The sequence below is a fragment of the Danio rerio genome, chromosome 23 (genome assembly GCF_049306965.1).
Source record: "Danio rerio strain Tuebingen ecotype United States chromosome 23, GRCz12tu, whole genome shotgun sequence".
NCBI lineage: Eukaryota > Metazoa > Chordata > Actinopteri > Cypriniformes > Danionidae > Danio > Danio rerio.
Genome location: NC_133198.1, coordinates 29,161,422 through 29,183,217, shown reverse-complemented (window position 1 = coordinate 29,183,217; position 21,796 = coordinate 29,161,422). Strand labels below are relative to the sequence as shown.

At 32.9% G+C, this 21,796-nt stretch overlaps 1 protein-coding gene across 7 annotated transcripts in view; it reads left to right on the top strand.

The window, feature by feature from the left end:
* The window catches only part of magi3a (membrane associated guanylate kinase, WW and PDZ domain containing 3a), a 259,059-nt gene that overhangs the window by 224,385 nt on the left and 12,878 nt on the right, over window positions 1-21,796 (top strand). For 3 of the 7 annotated variants that reach the window (NM_001365194.1, XM_021469973.3, XM_073938525.1), the window contains 8 exon segments: window positions 5,283-5,314; window positions 7,334-7,526; window positions 7,602-7,696; window positions 9,832-10,024; window positions 13,385-13,579; window positions 15,588-15,773; window positions 18,239-18,335; window positions 20,218-20,323. In NM_001365194.1, coding sequence (NP_001352123.1) covers window positions 5,283-5,314; window positions 7,334-7,526; window positions 7,602-7,696; window positions 9,832-10,024; window positions 13,385-13,579; window positions 15,588-15,773; window positions 18,239-18,335; window positions 20,218-20,323 — 1,097 coding nt within the window. 7 annotated transcript variants of the gene reach the window in all.

Below are 21,796 nucleotides of genomic sequence, written 5' to 3'. Positions count from 1 at the left end.
CTCCTGAATCAATATTGGAGTTAATTTTACAACCTGGAGAAAAGACGACACCATGGCTGAAGTATTTCTGTTAGACAGGTAATGTTCTGTTTTAAAACTATTTTAGCTTCACACAGAGCTGATGCAGATGTTTTTATTACAAATGGGTTATATGCACAGACGTGTTGTTTAGCCACTGAAATCTCTTGGTGAAAGATTGATGTGACTATTTTCAGTTTCATAAGAGCTTTTTACTGCATCAATAATGTAGATTTATATTTAGTTTAACAAGAAAACGTTGGTCAATAGCACTATTCTGCCTAGCCTGCTTTACTGAGCTGAAGTTGCTTTTATATTCACATTGGATCATTTCTGATCAATGACAGCCATGAACAATGACAGCTCCCGATATTGTTTACCATACTACTCTGAATATTCGCTCTGAAATAGCATGTAAGTGTGGCTTAGTAATAAGTGAAATTCCTGCACGCCTTTGGGCCATCCACTTCATCCACTTCTAACTGGCGAATGACATGAACTAGTGTGTTGGTGGTTTGCTGTCGTGTCGCGGTGGGCACGTTTGCGATTTCAGGAGGCAATGCTTTGAAACACAATCCCTTCCCTGCCATCCAAAGCTAATATGCTAACGATTAGCATTTTGGCAGATCACCTACTGCACCTTTGTCATATTTTAGTCTTCTAAATTCATTGTAGTTTTAGTCGAGATCACAGATGTCAAATCCAGTTCCTGGAGGGCCGCAACTCTGCACAGTTTAGTTTCAACCCTGCTCCAACACACTTACCTGTAGGTTTCAAACGAGCCTAAAAGACTCACTTACATTGATCGGGAGTGTTTAATTAGGCATGTGGTCTAGTTTTAGTCAACTAAATTTAATAGAATTTTGTAGCTAATTTTGACTAAAATGCCATTTAGGATGTGATATTTTGATTTTCTGAATTCATTGGTAGTTTATTTCGCTGTGGCGAACCCAGATTAATAAAGGCACTAAGCTGAAAAGAGAATGAATGAATGAATGAATGAATGAATGAAGCCAATTGTAGTTTTAGTCTAATAAATTTAATATGAAAATTATCTTTTAGTTGATTAAAGTCTAACCAGTTTAGTTCTACCAGTTTTTTTTCATTTAAAACAGTTTTTTATTTAGCTTTTGTCTTGTTTCCATCAGTGAAAAAATAACATTGTTAACAGTTCAGTGACAAATAATTTGTCTTATTATTTGTCAGTGAACACTTGTAGGTTCAGTTATGGCACAGTTATTTTAATAAACAGGCTCATACAAAAGACAGCTCATAAAAACAATGAATATACACTGGTGATCTTAAAGTGATAGTTCACTCAAACATGACAATTACTTAATCATTTACTCTTCATCGTTCATTCATTCCTTTTCATTCGGCTTAGTCCCTTTATTCATCAGGGGTTGCCACAGCGGAATGAACTGTCAACTTATCCAGTGAATGTTTTACACAGCGCATGCCCTTCCAGCTGTAACCCAGTACTGAAAAGCATCCATACACACTCATTCACACACATACACTATGGCCAATTTAGTTTATTCAATTCATCTACTGTATATCGCATGTCTTTGGACTGTGGGAGAAACCTTCATGAACACAAGAAGAGCATGCAAACTCCACAAAGTAATGCCAAATGACCTAGCCAGGACTCAAAACAGCGACCCTCTTGCTATGAGGCGACAGTGCTAACCACTTTATGAGGTTTTTTTTTTGTCTGTTGAACACAAAAAAGGATATTTTGAAGAAAGTTGATACCCATCGACTTCCATAGCAGAAAAAAAAAATACTTTGAATTGTCAATTCAACCAGCCTCCGGCATTCTTCATATACATTTCAGTATTCTGTATTCAACAAAAAAAAGAAAGTCAAATAGGCTTTGAAAAAGTGAAGGGTGAGTAAATGAAGTTTCAAGTTTAAAATAATTTAATATGTGTATATTTATCAAAATACAGTTTAAAAGTAATATTTTAAATACAATTACCAATGCAAATATTTTTAATATGCTTCAAATGTATAATTTTGCTGCATTTTTGTGATTGTAATTTTTAATTTGCAGCAGCCACAGAGTGTTTGGTCTTAAATGATCTTTCAGATATAATTTGAACACTGATAGTTATTATGACTTGTTTATATTTTTTATTAATGTTGAGGTTTTGTGAAAACTAATACATTTTTGATGTAGGATTATAAAATTGTTGTTTTAAATTGAAATCATGTTTTGCAGTAGGACAGTTTTACTGTATTTTTAGTCAAATAAATACAGGCTTAGTGAGCATGTGTGACTTATTTAAAAATGATAATATTTTAATTCATTTTATTTTATTTAAATCCATCAAATATTTGTGTGGTAACACTTTTCATTAAAGCTTCGTTTGTTACCATTGGATAAGCGTTAGTTAACCTGAATTAACAATAAAAATGTAATTCTACAACATTTATTGATCTTAGTTTGACCAATAATACAGTTTTTACCTATTTATTTTAAAGTACTGTAAGTAATGCATTGCCTAATGTTAACAAATATACATTATTGTATTTATTTATCTATCTATTTATTTATTAATTTTTGCTTTTGTTTTAATAGTTTTGGTTTTAGGTAACAATAAAAACACTCTCCTTTGCCCACCCTCATGTAGTTCCAAACTTAGACAGAATTATATTTTTTCTCTGAAACTTTATTTTTTGTGTGTGTGTGAAAAGGTAAAATAACTTTTGTACGCTAAAAATGTGTGAAAAGAGTAGTGTGAGACGCATCTGAGATGGTGAGAGCCAAATAACTGTATGTGTGAGTGAGAGATTCTCACATTGTACTGATCCTGATCTTCATAAAGCACAAGAATACAGTTAACGCCTAAAGGAAAGAGCAATCATGCTTGCACACCGCCACACTGAAAATGGATCTCATATTCTCAGGACAGCAGGTTACCAAAGTGATTAATGTTCATTTGTAAAGTCATTAAGATAAAGTAATGTCATTCTTAATTACCGTACTTCATTTCTTCACAAAAGTCTCTTGTGCTGCTGTGGTTTTGCGGATACTGTATTAGTAGTTTTATATACATGAAATTTGAGAAAACTGAGTCTATACCATTTCTGCATTCTCCAAAACCTGTGGCGAAAATCCCCAGACAGTGTTTTAATTAAGCTGAAGGCCGTATTTGCATGCACAGCAGTGGGCGCAGAGTGGCTGTACACACAGATCTATATTGCATTAAGTCTGTGGTTTGTCTGGAGCCCAAGTGAAAATATCAGGCTCTTTTGTTCACTTGCTCACTTCCAGGTTTCAGCTGTCACAGTGATGCCGATGGATTGTGGCTGCTAAAGGTCAAGCGTATTCATACGTTTCATCTTCGGCTTGTACAAACATGGTTATATGCTTAAAATTTGCTCAAAGCATTACTTACAACCGATTCTGATGTTTCACATTTTTTTAAAAGCTATGTGGTGTTACTATTAATAACGATTATGCAGTATTTATTATATTACACACACATACTGTATATAAATGTGCTTGCCAAACTATCAAACCCGCACTGTGTGAATAATGTCATCTCCTTTAGTGTTCGAGTACTCATTGATGCAGTGTGGAGTACACTGCCCCTTAGTGGCCACTATGGATTTTAGAACAGTGGATTCACATAAACTCATTTAAAGTCCTGATTCAGGAATTAAACATTCTGCACTGGTTTATGTACAATTTCAATAAGCAAATGAAGATGCAAAGCTGAAAGTTGCCTTTAGTGTTACATCATCCTTCAAAAATCATCCTGATGAGCTGATTTGGTCAAGAAATATCACTTATCAAATTAAAACAAACAAAAGATTACATTTTTTTAGGTTGTCAGCCTGTGATTTTTTTTAACTGTGAAAGACTTGGGACATTCTTTGATGGAAAATAATAATAATTATAATAGCTATAATAATAAAGTAATTGCCCATTTATGCAAAAAAATCACATTCAGAAAGACGCTTGCTTGTTTTTTCATACATAATTGGTACAATCTTAAAAATATAGATATAAAAGCTTTCATTGGGGAGATTTATTGGCTTTTCAGATTGTCTTTCAAACTTTGTACTTTTTAGGTAAGGCTGTATGATATTGGAAAAATCTGACTTTGCGCTATTTTGTTTTCATGTGGTACATATTGCAATATGAATATAATTTCACCAGATTAATTGATTAACTCTATTTTTAAAGATCTCATTTATTTAGAAAAATTGAGACGTATTAGTATTTTTTATGCAGTGTGTTTGCATGAATAATAATAAATTACAAGCATATATAAATACAACAGAGCAGATCAAAGTAAAATAACATTTTCTTGTTTTTTTGATAGCCTAACAATATTCAGGAGTAGAAATTGAACAATCAAACATAAAATAGCATGGTCATCTTTGTATAAACATTTTTTTTAAATAATAATATCTTTATGTTTTAATATTTAATAAATAATCTAATCAAGCGATGTGACTATTGTGTCACTGCTCAAACCATATATTGTGCAACCCTTATTTTAGGTACTAATATGTGAATTTTAGAAATTAATATGGACCTTTATTAAAGAAATAACCTCAGTGACAGCTTTTGTACTTTATTTCTTAGTGTGAAGAACTTTTAATCTAAGCAAACACTAAGCACTAAGCAAACATATTTTTTTATTTAATCATACACTGCTCAGCATAAATAAGTACACCCCTCTTTTTTAAATGAATATTTTCTACACGATGCTCTACAATAAGATATTGTGTATATATTTCAGATTTGTCAGTATCAACGCCAAAACAGCTCTACTAATTTAACTAGGAAGCTTAAGATCAGGGTGCAAAAATTACTACTCCAATGAATATAATATTGACAAATATGAAATAAAATTTTACGAAAGAGAAAATATCAAGAGAACATAAAAAAAAATGTATTTGGTTAAAATTTTGTCATTTTATTTTCCAACACCTTATTTGAATTCATATGTATTTTATTCCTAAATGTGTTAGGTGACCTCACTCTTATTTTGATGAATATAACTGTTAATAAAATGTTGTATTTTTATTTTTAAATGGACCTAAATATATGAAATGCACATCATTACAATTAACTTTGGTGTGACTCAGTTCACTTTTGGAGGCTTTAAATTGCATAAGGGAACTGACGAATAGCCTTTCTCCAGCAATAAACAGCCCAGTCTAATAATTTAGTCTTGTAACACACTTCTCCAACTGTACTTGCTGATTCTAATATCCTTCTTTATCTGTGTTTATGCCCGCAGGTCAGACGTCTCCCGTGAAGTCTCTCAAACCTGTAAGTTCGGCTAAATGTCTTTTAATTACACCATTTTTGTGATTTAATTCAGACACACTAGGGATTTTTGATGAAACGAAGATGAAGAAAACGGTATGAAATATTAATCGGCCCTCGTTCTGGGTTCTTCAGCGAAGCTTGCAGTCGTACATTATTCACAAAGCAAGTGCCAAACGCTATAATGTTATTTTAAGAGCAGGATGTGGTGAATCACTTGAAGGCAAACACGAGCTTCTGCAGCGAACATCTCTGCTGAGTCAACAGGCCCTCAGGAGCACAAATCTTCCTCATACTGGCTGTAATGTAGATGAGCTGTTTCAGTGCAGATATAAACAATGTGAGTCACATAGACGTGCTTCGAGGGACAAATTATAGAAGATCTGAGCTTGATCGGTACTGTAAAAAATAATTCAGATCCGTTTTTAAGACTCCTTAAACTTCTTTAAGAGCATGTGACCGAACGTGGTCCTGGAGGGCCAGTGTCCTGCAAAGTTTAGCTCCAACTTGCTTCAACACACCTGACAGGACAGTTCTAGTATGCTAGTTAGGAGCTTGATAAACTGGTTCAGGTGTGTTTTATTGGGTTTGGAGCTATTCTCTGCAGGACACTGGCCCTCCAGGGTTGCATCCGAAATCGCATACTTCCATACTATATAGTAAGCTAAAAACAGCATGTGGGCCAAGTAGTATGTCTGAATTTATAGAATTCGAAAAACAGTATGTGAGAAGTACCCGGTTGGCCTACTTCATCCGGCAAGATTCTGAAGTGCACATCCGGTGCACGCTATGCTATCCCATGATACACCATGAGAAGTTTATGTATGGGAGTAAAGTGAAGCAACTGACGCCGGTAGGTCACGTGATCGTGACAAAATGGTGGATGTAGTACGTCAGAGTTCCATTCATACAACTCTCATTCATACTGTTGGAACACACTTTTTTAACAGTCGAGTAGTAAATAGTGGGCGATTTCGGACACCAGGACTGAATTTGGGCACCTCTGATCTAGAGTATTAAGAGTCAAAGAGACATCTGTGTCTAAGACACTGTACTTGTATCTATTTCATGCTTTCCTTATAAAAAAGCTGGATAAATACAAGTGCAGTGTCTTATTAATGAACTTATTACATGAACCAAGCATTACCAGTACTTTTGTGAAAAGCAAATGTCAAAAAATAGGTTAAATGATGATCTTTTACAGTAACTTTAAATAATTATATTATTATTATATATTAGACACTCAGTGAGTGTCTTTTGGATAAGATGGTAAGGTAAGGTCCTGACTCTCTGTGGTCGTTAAAAATCCCAGGATGTCCTTTGAAAAAGAGGGGTTTAACTCTGGCATCCTGGCCAAATTTGCCCACTGGCCTCTGTCCATCATGGCCCCCTAACCATCCCAATACTATAATTGGCTTCATCACTCTGTCTGTCTCATCTCCACCAATCAACTGGTGTGTGGTGTGCGGCCTTGTGCAATATGGCTGCTGTCGCTTCATCCAGGTGGATGCTGCACACTGGTGGTGGATGAGGAGAACCTCCCAATGTGTTCTGAGTTTTCAGAAAAGCACTATATACATGTAAGGAATTATTATTCATCTAATTTGATTGCATAAATTAAAATACCTTAAAACATCAAGATAAAATGTGTATAACTTTAAAAGTAAAGTTACCTGATCAATTTATTAAAAGAAGGTAAAGTAACATGAAATGTTGTCATGAGTTTTTGATCTTATCATTTTTTGTAGCGTGCTGTAAAACAAAATTGTGATGACACACTTAAACATATCATGTTTCCATACAGGCTGGTTATCTGTAATATGACTCTAAATAAAGCAAATGTGTTTGTCATTTAGACTAACTTTGAATGACTGGATGAAAAATAGTTCAATATTAGCCAAAACAGTCTGTTTTTTATTGTTGAAAATCATTTGACATAATGAATATTAAAGAGCTCTGCTCATATCTGGAATATCACTGAGGGCAGTTCTATAATCAGTGTGTCTCCATCTGTTCATTCAGATCACGCCAGCGATGCCCATTACCCAGAAGCAGGACATCATTACCACCAGCTCCATCAGTACTGACACTCCCAGTCCAGCTGAACCTGCGCCCCAATCCCTGCCCTTCCCGCCACAGCTCATTCGCTCCAGCTCCCCAAAACTGGACCCAACAGAGCTCTACCTCAAGTCCAAAGCAATGCAGGACAGCAAACGTGAGTTCTGCCTCAATGCTTACGAATGATCTGCTTACTTCACTATATTTACAACCAATTTTCCTGTTCTCTCAGCCATCAACACTAAAGAGCTGGATGTGTTCATCAAGAGAAACCAGGAGACTGGATTTGGGTTTCGAGTGCTTGGTGGAGAGGGACCAGATCAGCCAGTGAGTGATTTTATAGTGATTTGTCATCGTAGTTTGTTTCCCACAGACTTGTTTATTTGTGGCAACACTTCAAATACATACACACAGTGATTTATAAAAAAAAAAAAATAATCAGTTCAGCAATTAAATGTTGAACTTGTGGAAACAGCAAAGTAATTATTAGCAGCTTTAATTAAATGTGTTTGTAGGCTTCAGAAAATAATGGTATTTTGTGTGTATGTGTGGTTTACTTTTTATTATTTGTTTGTTAACACAAGTGGACTACAAAACCAACACTTGAAAACAAGTCTTATGTTGCAAGGGTCTATTTTTTTAGAATAGACAAAAATACAATGTGTCATACGTGTCAAAATGATGGATTTATCCTGATACATGTACTGTATATACATATAAATGTCTATACATATAAATACATGTATATAAATATGTCAAAATATAGTTTTTATGCCAAAATCATTAGATTATTAAGTTAATGTCATGTTCCATGAATACATTTTGAAAATGGCATACTGTATATACAGTTGTAGTCAGAATTATTAGCCCCCTGTTTATTTTTTCCCCAATTTCTGTTTAAAGGAGAGCAGATTTTTAAACACATTTCTAAACAACTGTTTTAATAACTCATTTCTAATAACTGATTTATTTTAACTTTGTCATGATGACAGTAAATAATATTTGACTATATTTTTCAAGACACTTCTATACAGCTTAAAGTGACATTTAAAGGCTTAACTAGTTAATAAGGGTTAACTAGGCATGTAAGAGTAATTAGGCAGGTTATTGCATAACGTTGGTTTGTTTTGTAAACTATTGGAAAAAATTTGCTTAAAGAGTCTAATAATTTTGACCTTAAAATTGTGTTTAAAAAATTAAAAACTGCTTTTATTCTAGCTGAATATTTTCAGAATTTATTCTAGCTGAAATAAAACAAATAAGACTTTCTCCTGAAGAAAAAATATTATCAAACATACTGTGAAAATTTCCTTGCTCTGTTAATCTTCATTTGGGAAATAATTAAAAATTAAAAATTAAAAAAATTCATAGGGAGGCTAATAATTCTGACTTCAACTGTATATTTAAAAAATAATGTTCGATTAGTGATGTGCTAAGCATTTAGTTTCAGCTATTTTACATGCAATTTTCTTAGCATTTAGATTTTTCTGAATCAAAAGATTTCATATTTTTAAATAGTTTTTACCCAGTTAAGTTTTATTATTTCCTATCAAGCAATACGTAAATGGTTAGGTTCATTTATTAAGTTTTAGGTGATGTATAAATCTTAATTTTGAAAAAAAGACATGTTGTTCTGTAGTCCAAGGTCACATATTGTATTCACTAGGCAATTTAAGGAGGATAAAGTTTATTTTTATAATCCAAGTCACACACACTAGCTTTAGTTTCACTTATTGCTGCAGCAATTCAACATCAGAGATCAAAGTCTTGCATGTAGGAATGCTCTTCTGAACTTTTTCTGTCATTATTTGCTTTGGTATTTTTGGGTGAAAATGTGAAGCACTGAGCAGGTGCTCTTTTAGGCTATTTACTGGGAAATGTATTGGATTTGTTTCTATACTAAAAATGTCTACTTTATATTGCTTTTTATGTTCAATGTCATTCATTGCATTGTTTAAATGGTGCACAATCCTCTATAGACGGGAAAATCCACAAGTGTGCGAGGAACGGCAAGGCATTTTGGAAGGATTTATTTGAATTAATTTAGTGCTGATTAATCATTTCTAAAAGAAAATATTTACAAATACATGTATGTTTGTTATGTTTATATTAAGTTATTAAGTAATATTAAAGTTAATAAAGTTATTACAACATTGTTTTAGCTTTTTTTATGCTATTGAAGCTAATTTATGAAAAATATCATGTTGGTTGCATTGACAACAAGATTACCATGTACCTGAATGTTTGTTTTAGTGACGTGTGTTCATGAAATTCAACGCTGTGCATTTCTTTACAGCATAATATAATTAAACTGACACAAACTGTCTACCTTTTTTGTGTCATTTATGATCACTCGAGTTATGTCAGTGCTCACAATGTGAACAAATAAATCAGTGTATGGGAATCTCTGGATTGTCAGACCACACAATGGCATGACCTTTAACCACAGTGTCTTTCCTCAGGTGTACATTGGTGCCATTGTTCCTCTGGGAGCCGCAGAGAAAGATGGCCGGCTGCGGGCTGGAGACGAGCTCATATGTATTGACGGCGTTCCTGTCAAAGGCAAATCTCACAAACAGGTTCTGGAGCTCATGACTAACGCCGCCCGCAATGGCCAGGTCATGTTGACCGTGCGCAGAAAACTCACCTTTCAAGGTTTGTATTTATCTGATTACTGTGTGTTTATGTACATATCCTCCAAAGGCTTCATTCATTTCCAGTCGCTGATGTTTGGACACAGATTCACTCCCTCTGAGGACTGAATGTTTCATTCTATTAGTTCTGAGTGAAGGGCAGAGTTGAACAATAAAATATTAACCACCCAATCAAATTTTAATGACCGCTGTTTTCAGTCAAAGCAGAAGACTGTTTATGTGTTAACAAAACAATGACTCAGAAGCACTGAGTAACCGGAAAAAAAAATGTCGCCTCGAGACACACACACGCACACACTTGTGTAATTTGGAAAAAACTTCTAATTATGAAGCTATTACGAGTTTGGCATTTTGCCTCATAGCAGCTTTTTTCCAACACTTTTATAAACATTCTCTTGTAGATGTGTTAAAGCATTCTGGGATGCTGTTCATTTGTTTTATTTCACAGTGAGAATTGTTAAGAGTTTTTTTTGTTTGTTTTTTATGAATGATCAAGCCCAGATGGGATCATTTTGCAAAATGGATGTAAATGATTAATTGTAGAGTGTTAATAGATGCTTAAAGTATAGTCATAACACTAGAGGTGGGAGTGTGAAACTAGAACTGGTAAGTTAGACTACTACTCATCATTGACGTATTACTAGGACTTTCCATGTCAAACTATAAACACGATCTGCTCCTCTCTCAAAATAATCCTATTGTAATATGGGCATTTTTATTAAATCAAAATTATTAGCCCTTTAGTGAAATATTTTTTTCTCAAGCGAACTTTAACAGAGGACTTTTTCCACAGTATTTCCAATAATATAAATTTTTCTTCTGCAGGAAGTCTTATTTATTTTAATTTTGCTAGGATAAAAGCAGTTTTTAAGAAATATTTCTGTTTTGGAAGTGTGACACATTGGCTTAGTGGTTAGCACTGTTGCCTCACAGCAAAAAGTTCACTGGTTCGAGTCCTGGCTGGGTCAGTTGGCATTTCTGTGTAGAGTTTGCATGTTCTCACCATGTTTGTATGGGTTTCCGCTGGGTTCTTCGGTTTCCCCCACAGTCCGAAGACATAGGTGAATTGAATACACTAACTTGGCCATAATGTATGAGTGTGTTTATATGAAAGTCTATGTGTGTTTCCCAGTACTGGGCTGCAGCTGGAAAGGCATCCACTGTGTAAAACATATGCTGGATAAGTTGGAGGTTCATTCCGCTGTAGCGACCCCTGATGAATAAAGGAAATAAGCCAAAGGAAAATTAATGAAAATTTTTTGGATTGTCTACAGAACAAACCACTGTTTGCACTAATTATCCCAGTAAAATTACAATTTAAGCTGAATAATAGTATTTGGCTACCATGTACTTGTACTGTTACTATAGCAAAAAAATAAAGAAATTAGTTATTATATATTAGTTATTAAAAGTATTATGTTTAAAATGTGTTTTTAAAAATCTTTAATAAAATAGCATTTGAGAAACAAAATTTTACAGGAGGGCTAATAATTTCCCCCTTAAATGTATGTGTATATATATTATCTTATACATGTTAAAGGTTTAGTAAGTTGATTCATTTGTTATGTTTAAAATAAACTTTTGTAAGTTGGTTGGCATACTAAAATCACTTTATTAAAATTATAAATTAATTATGATATTTAAAATATTATAAATATTAAATGTAGCTAAATAGATTTTAAAAATCTAAATCTTATTAAACATGTAATTAAAACTAAATTAGGACTATATAGTTCAAGTCTGGGATGTTTATTGTGGAACTAAGCTGGATGCATCTGTACATTTATACTTTTTAAATACATAAATTGATCTGTTACAGTGAATGACAATGAAGCAATAGTTCACCTGTATTTTGTTAAGTGTGAAGTTCACAATTGTTTATACATTACAATACATCCTTTACTTACATTTACATGTTGTCTATGTATACAAAGTCACTTTTCTTAATGTAATTTAATGCACCCCCCCCAACACATCTACAATACATATTAATTAATGTAACAAATATACTAAGAACTTTACAATATCTAAAAGCTGTATTTGATTGTAATATATAAAAGTTTCCTTTTTAATATATTAAAGAATATATTGTTCTTTACTTTTCTTTTCCTTTTTTTGTTTTCTTTATTTGCACAAGACTGCAAAAAATTTAAATAAAAAAGAAATAAAAAGTCATAATGTGCAGAAAGAGGCCTAAAAAAGCCCTAAAGGCTTATTTAGAGCCTCTACCTAAATAATAATAGAAAACGAAAACAAAACAATTACATTCAACTAATGCTAAATTACAAATTCAAGTGAGTAATTACACACACAAATAAAATTACAAAATCACATGCACACACAACCAAAAAATTAAATTAAATCGTACAATACAATAGAATTTTTACAAAATTACAAAGCAACATTAAAGTGATTCCTTACGCATCTCTTACAACCTCTTAAAGAGGAACAATATTTTTTATTATATGAGATAAATCATTCCATTATTGAATACCCCTAAATCTAATTGAGTATTGCGCTCTGAAATGATCTGGCATGTTAACTATGTTAACATAAAAATCTATGTTTGAAAAATGTTATGATCTTAGATGGAAAGAAGATGGAGTTTCTGAAATAAAATAGTGGATGAGGTAAATGAATTTGACCGAGTTGATTTCCTTACAAAACACTATCTGCGCTAGGATAAAAAAATGAGCCTCCTCCATTCGGCCTCTTTACTTTCTCTTTACTTTACTTTTACTCTTTACTTTCGTGGATAATAAAATGGTGTTGTAAGCACTCTACTGAAGACAGCCATTAGCAGCCATTAGAAAAGAAACATTTTGAAGAGTAGTAGGGGAAGTGCTTGACCAAACTCTATTACAATATGAAAGATATGGATAAATAAAACTGTAATACAATGTAAGAAAACATTCTTTAGTAACAAGATGCCTAACCCTCCTAATATACCAGTTGATTTATATATTTTCCTGCCGACATGATCTGCTTGTAGTTGCCACTTGAGGCACTGCAATAGATTCAGTGGTAATTTTGGCTAAATCTTTAGGATATGACTTTTGATCATTTATTTAAGTTAAACCAGTTTGCATAAGCAATTATACTATCGTTTGTTTTAATAATGACTAAATAAAAGTTTGTTAAGACTGAACTAAGGTTGTATCGTCGGCAAACGTTACTGGAGTAAGAGTATTCGAAACATTTGAGAAGTCATTTCTATAAATAAGAAATAGCAGTGGTCCATTCTTCTGACATTTCAGCAGCCAATAGTCTAGTGATCCTTCTTAAATCTGTGATGTTCAATCTGTAACTAATAATAAATCTCTGTAGGTTTAATCTGTGATAATTGAATATCTTTGTGCAGATCGAGAGGAAGATGATGGAGTTTATCCTCCGGCTCCCCAGGCTCTATCGCTGGTCAACGGATCCCCCAAACCGTCCCATGTGGAGGTGTCTGGACACAGCCATCCTCAGCCCTACGACGTCACTCTTCAGCGCAAGGACAATGAGGGCTTCGGCTTTGTCATCCTCACCTCCAAAAACAAGCCGCCGCCTGGAGGTTAGACGTGACTGTTCTCTCAGTCTATCTCTTCTCCTGTTCTTCTGCCTCTACAAACTGATAACATGAAATCTGATCTGCATTACGACTTTCATCCAGTCACTCTATAGTGGCAGTTATACTAATAAAATGGAAGCCATTTCAGCTTAGCTGTGAAGTATTATAGCAATAAACACAGAGCTGTGAGAAAAGGACTCATTCAGTGCTAATGGCTGTTTCTGTTTGCTCTGAATAATGCTGTGAGCGTTTGTTGAATTTACTAGTGAAATGATGTAACTTCTGTGACACAAGATATTTTTGGGATATTCATCTGTATTCTGATCAAAGATGAAATGGCTTTTTGCTTACTGTGATTTACTGCCAGCCCCACTGTGTTCAGTGTAATAATAGAAATGTTTTAATAATGAATAGTTAATAATAGCAACAAATATTGCAAGTTATATATATTTAATTATATTATAATATATTTTATTTTTCTTTTGACTCCAAAAAGACTATTTAAGGATCACAGTGCACATTTAAGTAAGTAAGTAAAGGGTGATTGATATAGCACCTTTTGCAGACATTAAGTTTACAATAAAAGAAAACTGGAAAACAGGTTAAAAGAAAAAAAAAAACATATCAATAAAAGAAAACAAATTAAAACAAGTTAAAAATCCCAAAACAGAAATACTAATGTAAAACCAGCTCACCATACTGTTAATTAAAAGCTTGACAAAAAAGATGTGTCTTTAAATGCTTTTTAGTTTTCTCAGGGTTCAGTTACAGAAAATTGTCTGTCTATTTGTTGGAGACTAAACAATCCTGCAAGAGTTTTTCTAGTCTGTCAGGTTTAAAAAAAATTATAATTGTACATCATCTGCATAGCAATGATAAGATACTTTAAAACTACTAAAACTCTCCGTCAAACTGCTAGGTTTTACCCTTTTTTTAATCATTTAAAATTGATTAAATCTTTATTAAAAAATTAAGTTTTTTATAAGTACAGGTCAGATTAAGTATGTCTTTACATTTTTTATAAAGCAATTTAATCAAAGCAGTTTATACAATCAAAGCTGTATTTGTTCAGATATGCAGTACTAGTTAGTGCTATTTAAATTTTAATATATTTAGTTTTATAAAGTATTTGAATGTTATTCTGAATTTTCAGCATCATTACTTTAGTCTTCAGTATCACGTGATATTTTAGAAATCATTCTAATATGCAGATTTTCATACAAATATCCTAGTTTTGGCACTTTTGCTGATAACTTTTTTGTAGTAAAGGGGATGCATTTTTTATAGGTTTTTTAATAGAACGTTTTAAAAGTACACAATATATTTGAAATTGAAATCTTTTGTCCCATTGTAAATGTCTTTATTGTCAATAGTACATGTATTGCTGAATATTATTAATTTCTTATCATACTGACAAAAATCATACTGACAACAAACCTTTAATAACCATCATTTATAAATATAGCAGGTATTTAGTGAAGTCTTATTTACCGTACTGTATTTTAACATGGGAACATAAAACCTTTTATTTACACTATGTTATATTTTAAATATAAAACATTTTGTAATAAAAAATGCTCTTATTTAATGGCTTAAAAGTCACAAAGTATAAAGATTTAAATTGATAAGTAACTAGTATTTTGAGGTTGCACTGTGATCCATAAAAAGAGTCTAATAAAATGCCATCAAATGATTAATATGCTAAATATGCCTGACAATATATCATTTCCCTGTATAACCTAATGTTACACTGAATGACATTGTAGTCTGCGTGTGATGCTCACAAAAATATCTTAAATTTACCAGGGCATATAGTTATGCACAGAGCAAAGAATATGAAAGCTGTTTTGATCCCTGAAAAGCCTTTTTCATCTTTTACCCATACACAAGTATCACTTTCTGGAGTTCCTGACAGCACGTCACAGCAGTTTAGAACCTCCTCAGATCTTGTGGCTCTTTTGGTCTGTCAGTGCAGTATAAATGAAATAAGCATCGATCTGTGTGTTCTCAGTCATCCCGCATAAGATCGGCCGGATCATTGAGGGCAGTCCCACAGACCGCAGCGGTCATCTGAAAGTAGGAGACCGCATCTCTGCCGTCAACGGACAGTCCATCATTGACCTGTCACACAACGACATCGTGCAGCTCATCAAAGAAGCTGGAAACGCCGTCACCCTCACCGTGGTGCCCGAGGAGGGTGAGCTCTGGGGAAAATATCTTGGTAACCAGGGTTTGAAATCAACTTTTTTTCAGTTTAGTTAATTTCAGAAAATCTATAAGCCCAAACAAAAATATCATCACAGCTTAGCTTTGAAGTCTGCATGAAATCAAAATTTACAGTGTTTATTTTGCTAGCTCACATTGTTATTTTTAAATTTAATAATTAATCTGTTCAGGTTATTCCACTGAATAAAAAAAATTTTGTTTTGGTAATCTTCAATCAAATTTTAACCATGTGTAACTGCATTTGGAGTGGCTCTCTTTTTGCTGATGTCAACCTGAGGGCTTCTATAGCATGTATATCAATATAACCTTAATCATTCCCCTCTTACAGTTAGTTTGCTATTAGAGAATGATTCAGAAAACAAACAAAAAAATATGACCTCTAATCATTGCTCCATTTCATCTGAAAGTACATCAACATACTGAAATAAAATTCTCAGGGCCTTATCATACACCCGGCCCAATAAGGCGCAAGATGTGTTTGATGCAATTGTTTGCTATTTTCAGACCAGCACAACCCTAATTTTCACATTTTACACTAAGTTGTTTAAATATCAAATCCATTTACACCACTTTGTGGACTGATGGGTGTGCCGGCCTATAAAAGAGGTGTGTTAAGGCGCATTGTTGATACGTTGCTATTTTGAAAAACTGAAATAGACAGCGCCATTGACCATCTAAAAGCAGGTCTAAAGTCCAGCACAGAGCTGGGGTTAGTTATGCACATATGTGGGTTTAAAAGCTTACACATTGCTTAATACACATAGGATGTACAGCAATACACAAATATCCATATATGAAAAGATTAAAGGATTAAAATGTTTTCCACATAAATATTAAAACCACTACTTCATGCCTTCATGCTTTTTTCAGTTCATTCATGAAAAACTGCATTTGTATAATGTTATAATTATTAGCAGTATTTTTTATTATATGCATATTTATATTTGTTTTAATAAAAACAAATTTAGTTTTGTCCACCTGTTGGGTTTTGGAGATGTATGCATCACCTTATGGGGCATAAGAATAGGACGTGTGTTTGGATATAAATCAGTTTTTTGACCACACTTCGTTATTATTGTTCATTTTTTCGTTTGCTGGAAATTAGAACTGAATTTAGAAATAGTTTTGAAACAAATCTTTGCACTTGTCAAACGAAATTAAAGATGTATGATAACGGCTGTCTTCAGTGGAGTGCGTACAACACCATTTTCTTATCCATGAAAGTAAAGAGTAAAAGTAAAGTAAAGAGAAAGTAAAAAGACCTAATGGAGGAGGCTCATTTTTTATCCTAGCGCAGATGGTCTGTTTAACTGTTTTCTTGCTAGTAAAGCATTCAGTTTTTCCACTTACAAAGTCTGCCATGTAATTAGCAAATCTGCTATGGCGTGATACAACTGACTCTTAAAGGTAATGTGAGATGAGACTCTGATTGGTTTAGTTCACGTTATGCTCAAAACACACCCATTACTCATTAAGAGACTAAGCACAACATTCTTAAAATAGCAAAAGTGGATTCAGACATGCCTTTAATGCTTTAGACTTTACGCCTAGATTGTTAAAATAGAGCCCTCAGTGACTTAATATTTAAGTGATAATATTTAATCTGATTAAAAATCACTAAATTAATTGCATATTTACAGCAGTCCATCAATGTTTGGAGATACAACATTCTCTGTGTTTTCTCTTATTATACTAACAGCATTAATTGTGCTGTAGCTTCTAAATGTAGCTCACTCTAAGAATGAATGTTTAATGCTAAATACACTGAAGATTAGCAGACAGGCTGTCAGTGATCAGCTGTTTCCTCACTAAATCAATACACTGATTGAAACCAAACCCCTGTTGACATACATTTAAAAAGTCAACTCGTTTTCACTCCAGATGTAATGTTTGATAAAATAAAAACCATCCTCCATATACTAATAATCTAATAATTATCATGACAGACAGTGCTCGTGTCTGGTGTTAATACCTTCTTTGAAGCTTCTATGCAAGATGCTGTATTTTTGTGCATTACAATGTTTCCTCATCTTCTAAATAATAATAATCGGCACAAGACTAAACAAGTAGTTTTATAATGCACATAAACCGATAGTAATGGAATTGTTGTAGAGGTTTAGTTAAAAGTGGTTAAAATCCATCACAGTTTTATATGTATACTGTTCTTATGAATATTTATGAGAAGATGCAACATATTAGTACATTATTATGATATATAATACACTTAAAAAACAACTTTTAATATGCATTTTGATTACATGTTACATAGAAAGGATTACTAGTATATTAGCTCTTTTATTTCTGGAGTGGATTTCATATTTATTTTTTCATTAACAGAAAAGATTGTGCATTTGATTTTGAAGTTTGTGATTGCAATTTGGAAATGGGTTGTGTATGTGTGTTTGCGTTATGCTGATAAACCTGTTTATTTTTCAGAGCACAGCGGGCCTCCGTCAGGCACTAGTTCAGCCAAGCAGAGCCCAGCCATCCAACACAGAGCCATGGGACAGCAGCCTGCCAGCCGAGAAGACAGGTACTGCACTTGCCAGTTCAGTCATCACATACACACAACCACATAGACTATTAACATACATGCTCTTAGTTTTCGTTTGTGCCTTCATTTGTATCTCTGTTTGTGGTTGTTAATCATTATATTTCAAGTACTATAATTATCCAAACATCATCATTTATTAGAAGTTTAGTACATGTCACAGCTTTAACAATGTAGTTTGGTATGTTTTCCAAAACATTCGAAGAAGGAAAATTTATATTTATTTGGTAAAACTTTACATTTAGCTAATGTATTTATGAACATAGAAAAACAGTGGATCTTTTTTAACATCAGTTAAAGGGATAGTTTACCCAAAAATGAAAATGATGAAGTTTTTGAGTGAACTTCACCTTTTATGAAAACAAAGTCTTTAATTTTTAGTTCGTGTGAACTCACAATGTATTAACTAATGTTATTACACGGCTGTTAACTAATCTTATTACATGGCTGTATTTGCTTCTGATTGGTCAGTCGAGACTTCCAAGGTATGTTATTCCAAGCTAACAACTGCTAAATAACACTGGCGTTTTTGTTTGTTTGGCACCAATCTAGTGACTGAATAATGCACAGGTTTTTCTATGCTCCACCATCTTCACTCTGTCAGTTGAGTTTCTTTCTTTCACTTAACAAGTTAATAATCTAATACAACTCAAAACAATTTTTGTGTCTAAATAAGCCAAAATCATTTTCATAGCCAAAAAGTTTAGGCGATGTTTAGGCGATTTTAGTTTTAAGGTTGTTTTCTAAATATTTACATTTATGCATCAGTTTTCAGATTTTCAAACAGTTTTATCTCAGCCAAATATTGTCCTGTCCTAACAAATCATCAGTGGAAAGCATATTTGTTCATCTTTCATGTGACGAATAAATTTAATTTACAAAAAAAAATTCGCTTACGAACCATATTGTGGTTCATGGTCACAAATATACTAAAAACCAAAACCAGATTTTAAAATGTAAGTAATATTTTACACTGTTATGGTGTTTACTGCCATTTTAATTAAATAACACAATTTTTGGTGAGCATAAGGTTCATTCAACAAACCAGCTGATCCCAAACTTTTAAAAGATTAATTATATCCACTTTTGGACATTTGTTAACAGACTTAGCAAACTACACTTAAAAATGATGTATGCTGTTTGATGAAACCACTTATTTTAAATGAGCTGAAACATCACAGGTTTCCTCCAGGTGCTTCGGTTTCCCCCACAGTCCAAAGACACGTGCTATAGGCGAATTGAATAAGCTAAATTAATTGCTTCATGTTGTCCCAACACAAATAGATTGTGTGGAACCCATTTTTACAGTTTAGTGAAGATGAAAACTAAGAGACATGATTTAATATAATAACATTATATTTATATTAAATATGATATTAAATATTAAATGTAATATTATATTAAAATTTTTTAAGTATGCAGGTAGAAACAAAAGTGAAATATTAGCAAAACAAACTTTTACACCTGTAAGTAATCCTGCAAGCATGATATCTATGACCACTTCAATATCCTTTCATTTTCAATCGCATCCTTCCAGTCGTCTTATATGACAAGCACTCTAACAATCTCTTTATTCAGTTCCAGCCTGAGTTAAGGCCCAGGTCATCCTTTTTTAGCCATAAAACTAAGTGGATTTGTAGTTAACTCGCTCTGCTCAGAGCCTTTGCCCACACTTAACATTAACAAAAAGGTGTAATGAGGTCTGGAAGAGACTCATCCTCTCCAGTATTTAACTCCACATTGTCATGAACAAAAGCAGTCTAAACCGTGTCTTCTAACAGGACAGCAGATGAAGGGAGACGCTCTGGTTTTTGTGTGCAGCAGGTCATTTATTGGCCTAAAGCTTTAATTGTGTGTCATTCAGGAATGGTGTGGAGACGGAGGAGAGGAAAGACAGTCTGGGCCGAGTGGAGTATAAAGCTCTTCCTCAGGGGGAAATGGGGACTGTCATCACCTCAGGAATAAAGCAGGTGAGACGTGATACGCTTGCGGTAATAGAGCACACAGATTATTATTATTATGCAGCGGACTTGTGCACTTCGATTTTATGCAGCCCACGTTTTAGGAAGATTACATTTCTTTTAAAACTTTGAGATTGCTTTTTTAAGTTGGTGTATTTGGTTACCAAGGTGATGAGAATGTCAGTGAAGAGCATGCTTGAGATGAAATATGTAATGTGGAAAATGACATTAATATTTATATTCTGCTCCATCTACTCTTACTATAATTGCACAGGAAAGTAAATGTGCCTATAAAATTGTAATTAGCAAGATATCTATCTATCTATCTATCTATCTATCTATCTATCTATCTATCTATCTATCTATCTATCTATCTATCTATCTATCTATGTCTGTCTGTCTGTCTGTCTGTCTGTCTTTTCGTCCGTCCGTCAGTCCTTCAGTGTTTCAATCAATCAATCAATCAATCAATCAATCAATCAATCAATCCATCCATCCATCCATCCATCCATCCATCCATCCATCCATCCATCCATCCATCCATCCATCCATCCATCCATCCATCCATCCATCCATCCATCCATCCATCTATATTCTTCTGACTTTGACTATTTTTTGGTGTTTGGTAATTATTAAATTAGTTAATATTTATTTTACTTTTCTAATCTAACTGTTATTTTGTGTTTATGTTTGATTTATACTTTGCAAGACAAATTGGCAAAATTATTAGCCCTCCTGTAAAATTGTAATTATTTTTAATTATGTAACAGAGCTAGGACATTTTTCATAGTAATCTCTATATTATTCTTAATAATATTATATTATTTTTAATAATGAAAGTACTTTTCGTTAGGTATAATAATATAGAAATAAAACATTATATAAAAATAAAAATTATATAAAATAAATAATATTTATATAAAATTAATAATATTTAATATAATTAATATTTATATATTTTAATAAAAATTAATATAAGAATAAAAATATAATAAATAGAAATAATATATATTATTGATTTTTTTTACAAACCACTTTTGTGTTTGTAGAATAGTATTATACATAATATTATTCAAACACAAAAGTGGTTTGTAGAAAAATAAATACAAATAAATCAATAATATATATTATTTTTATTAATTAATTTTTTTTCACTAAAAATCAAACCTCTTTTGTACATTGACTTGCCTTATAAACTTAACCTGTCTAGTTAACCTAATTAATTAATTATTTAAGCCTTTAAGTTGCACTAAGCTGAATGCTAGTATTTTGGCATATAACTAGTAAAATATAGAACAATTAGTTATTAGAAAGGAGTTATTAAAACTGTTATGTTTAAAAATGCGTTCAGCAGAACTTGAGAAATATTTGAAAGAACTAAAACAATAATTCAGTCTTCAGCTATATGTAATTGAATAGTGAGGGCTTGAGACTTATATTCACAAAGTCCATGTTTATGTGACTCGTTTATTCCCAAATATT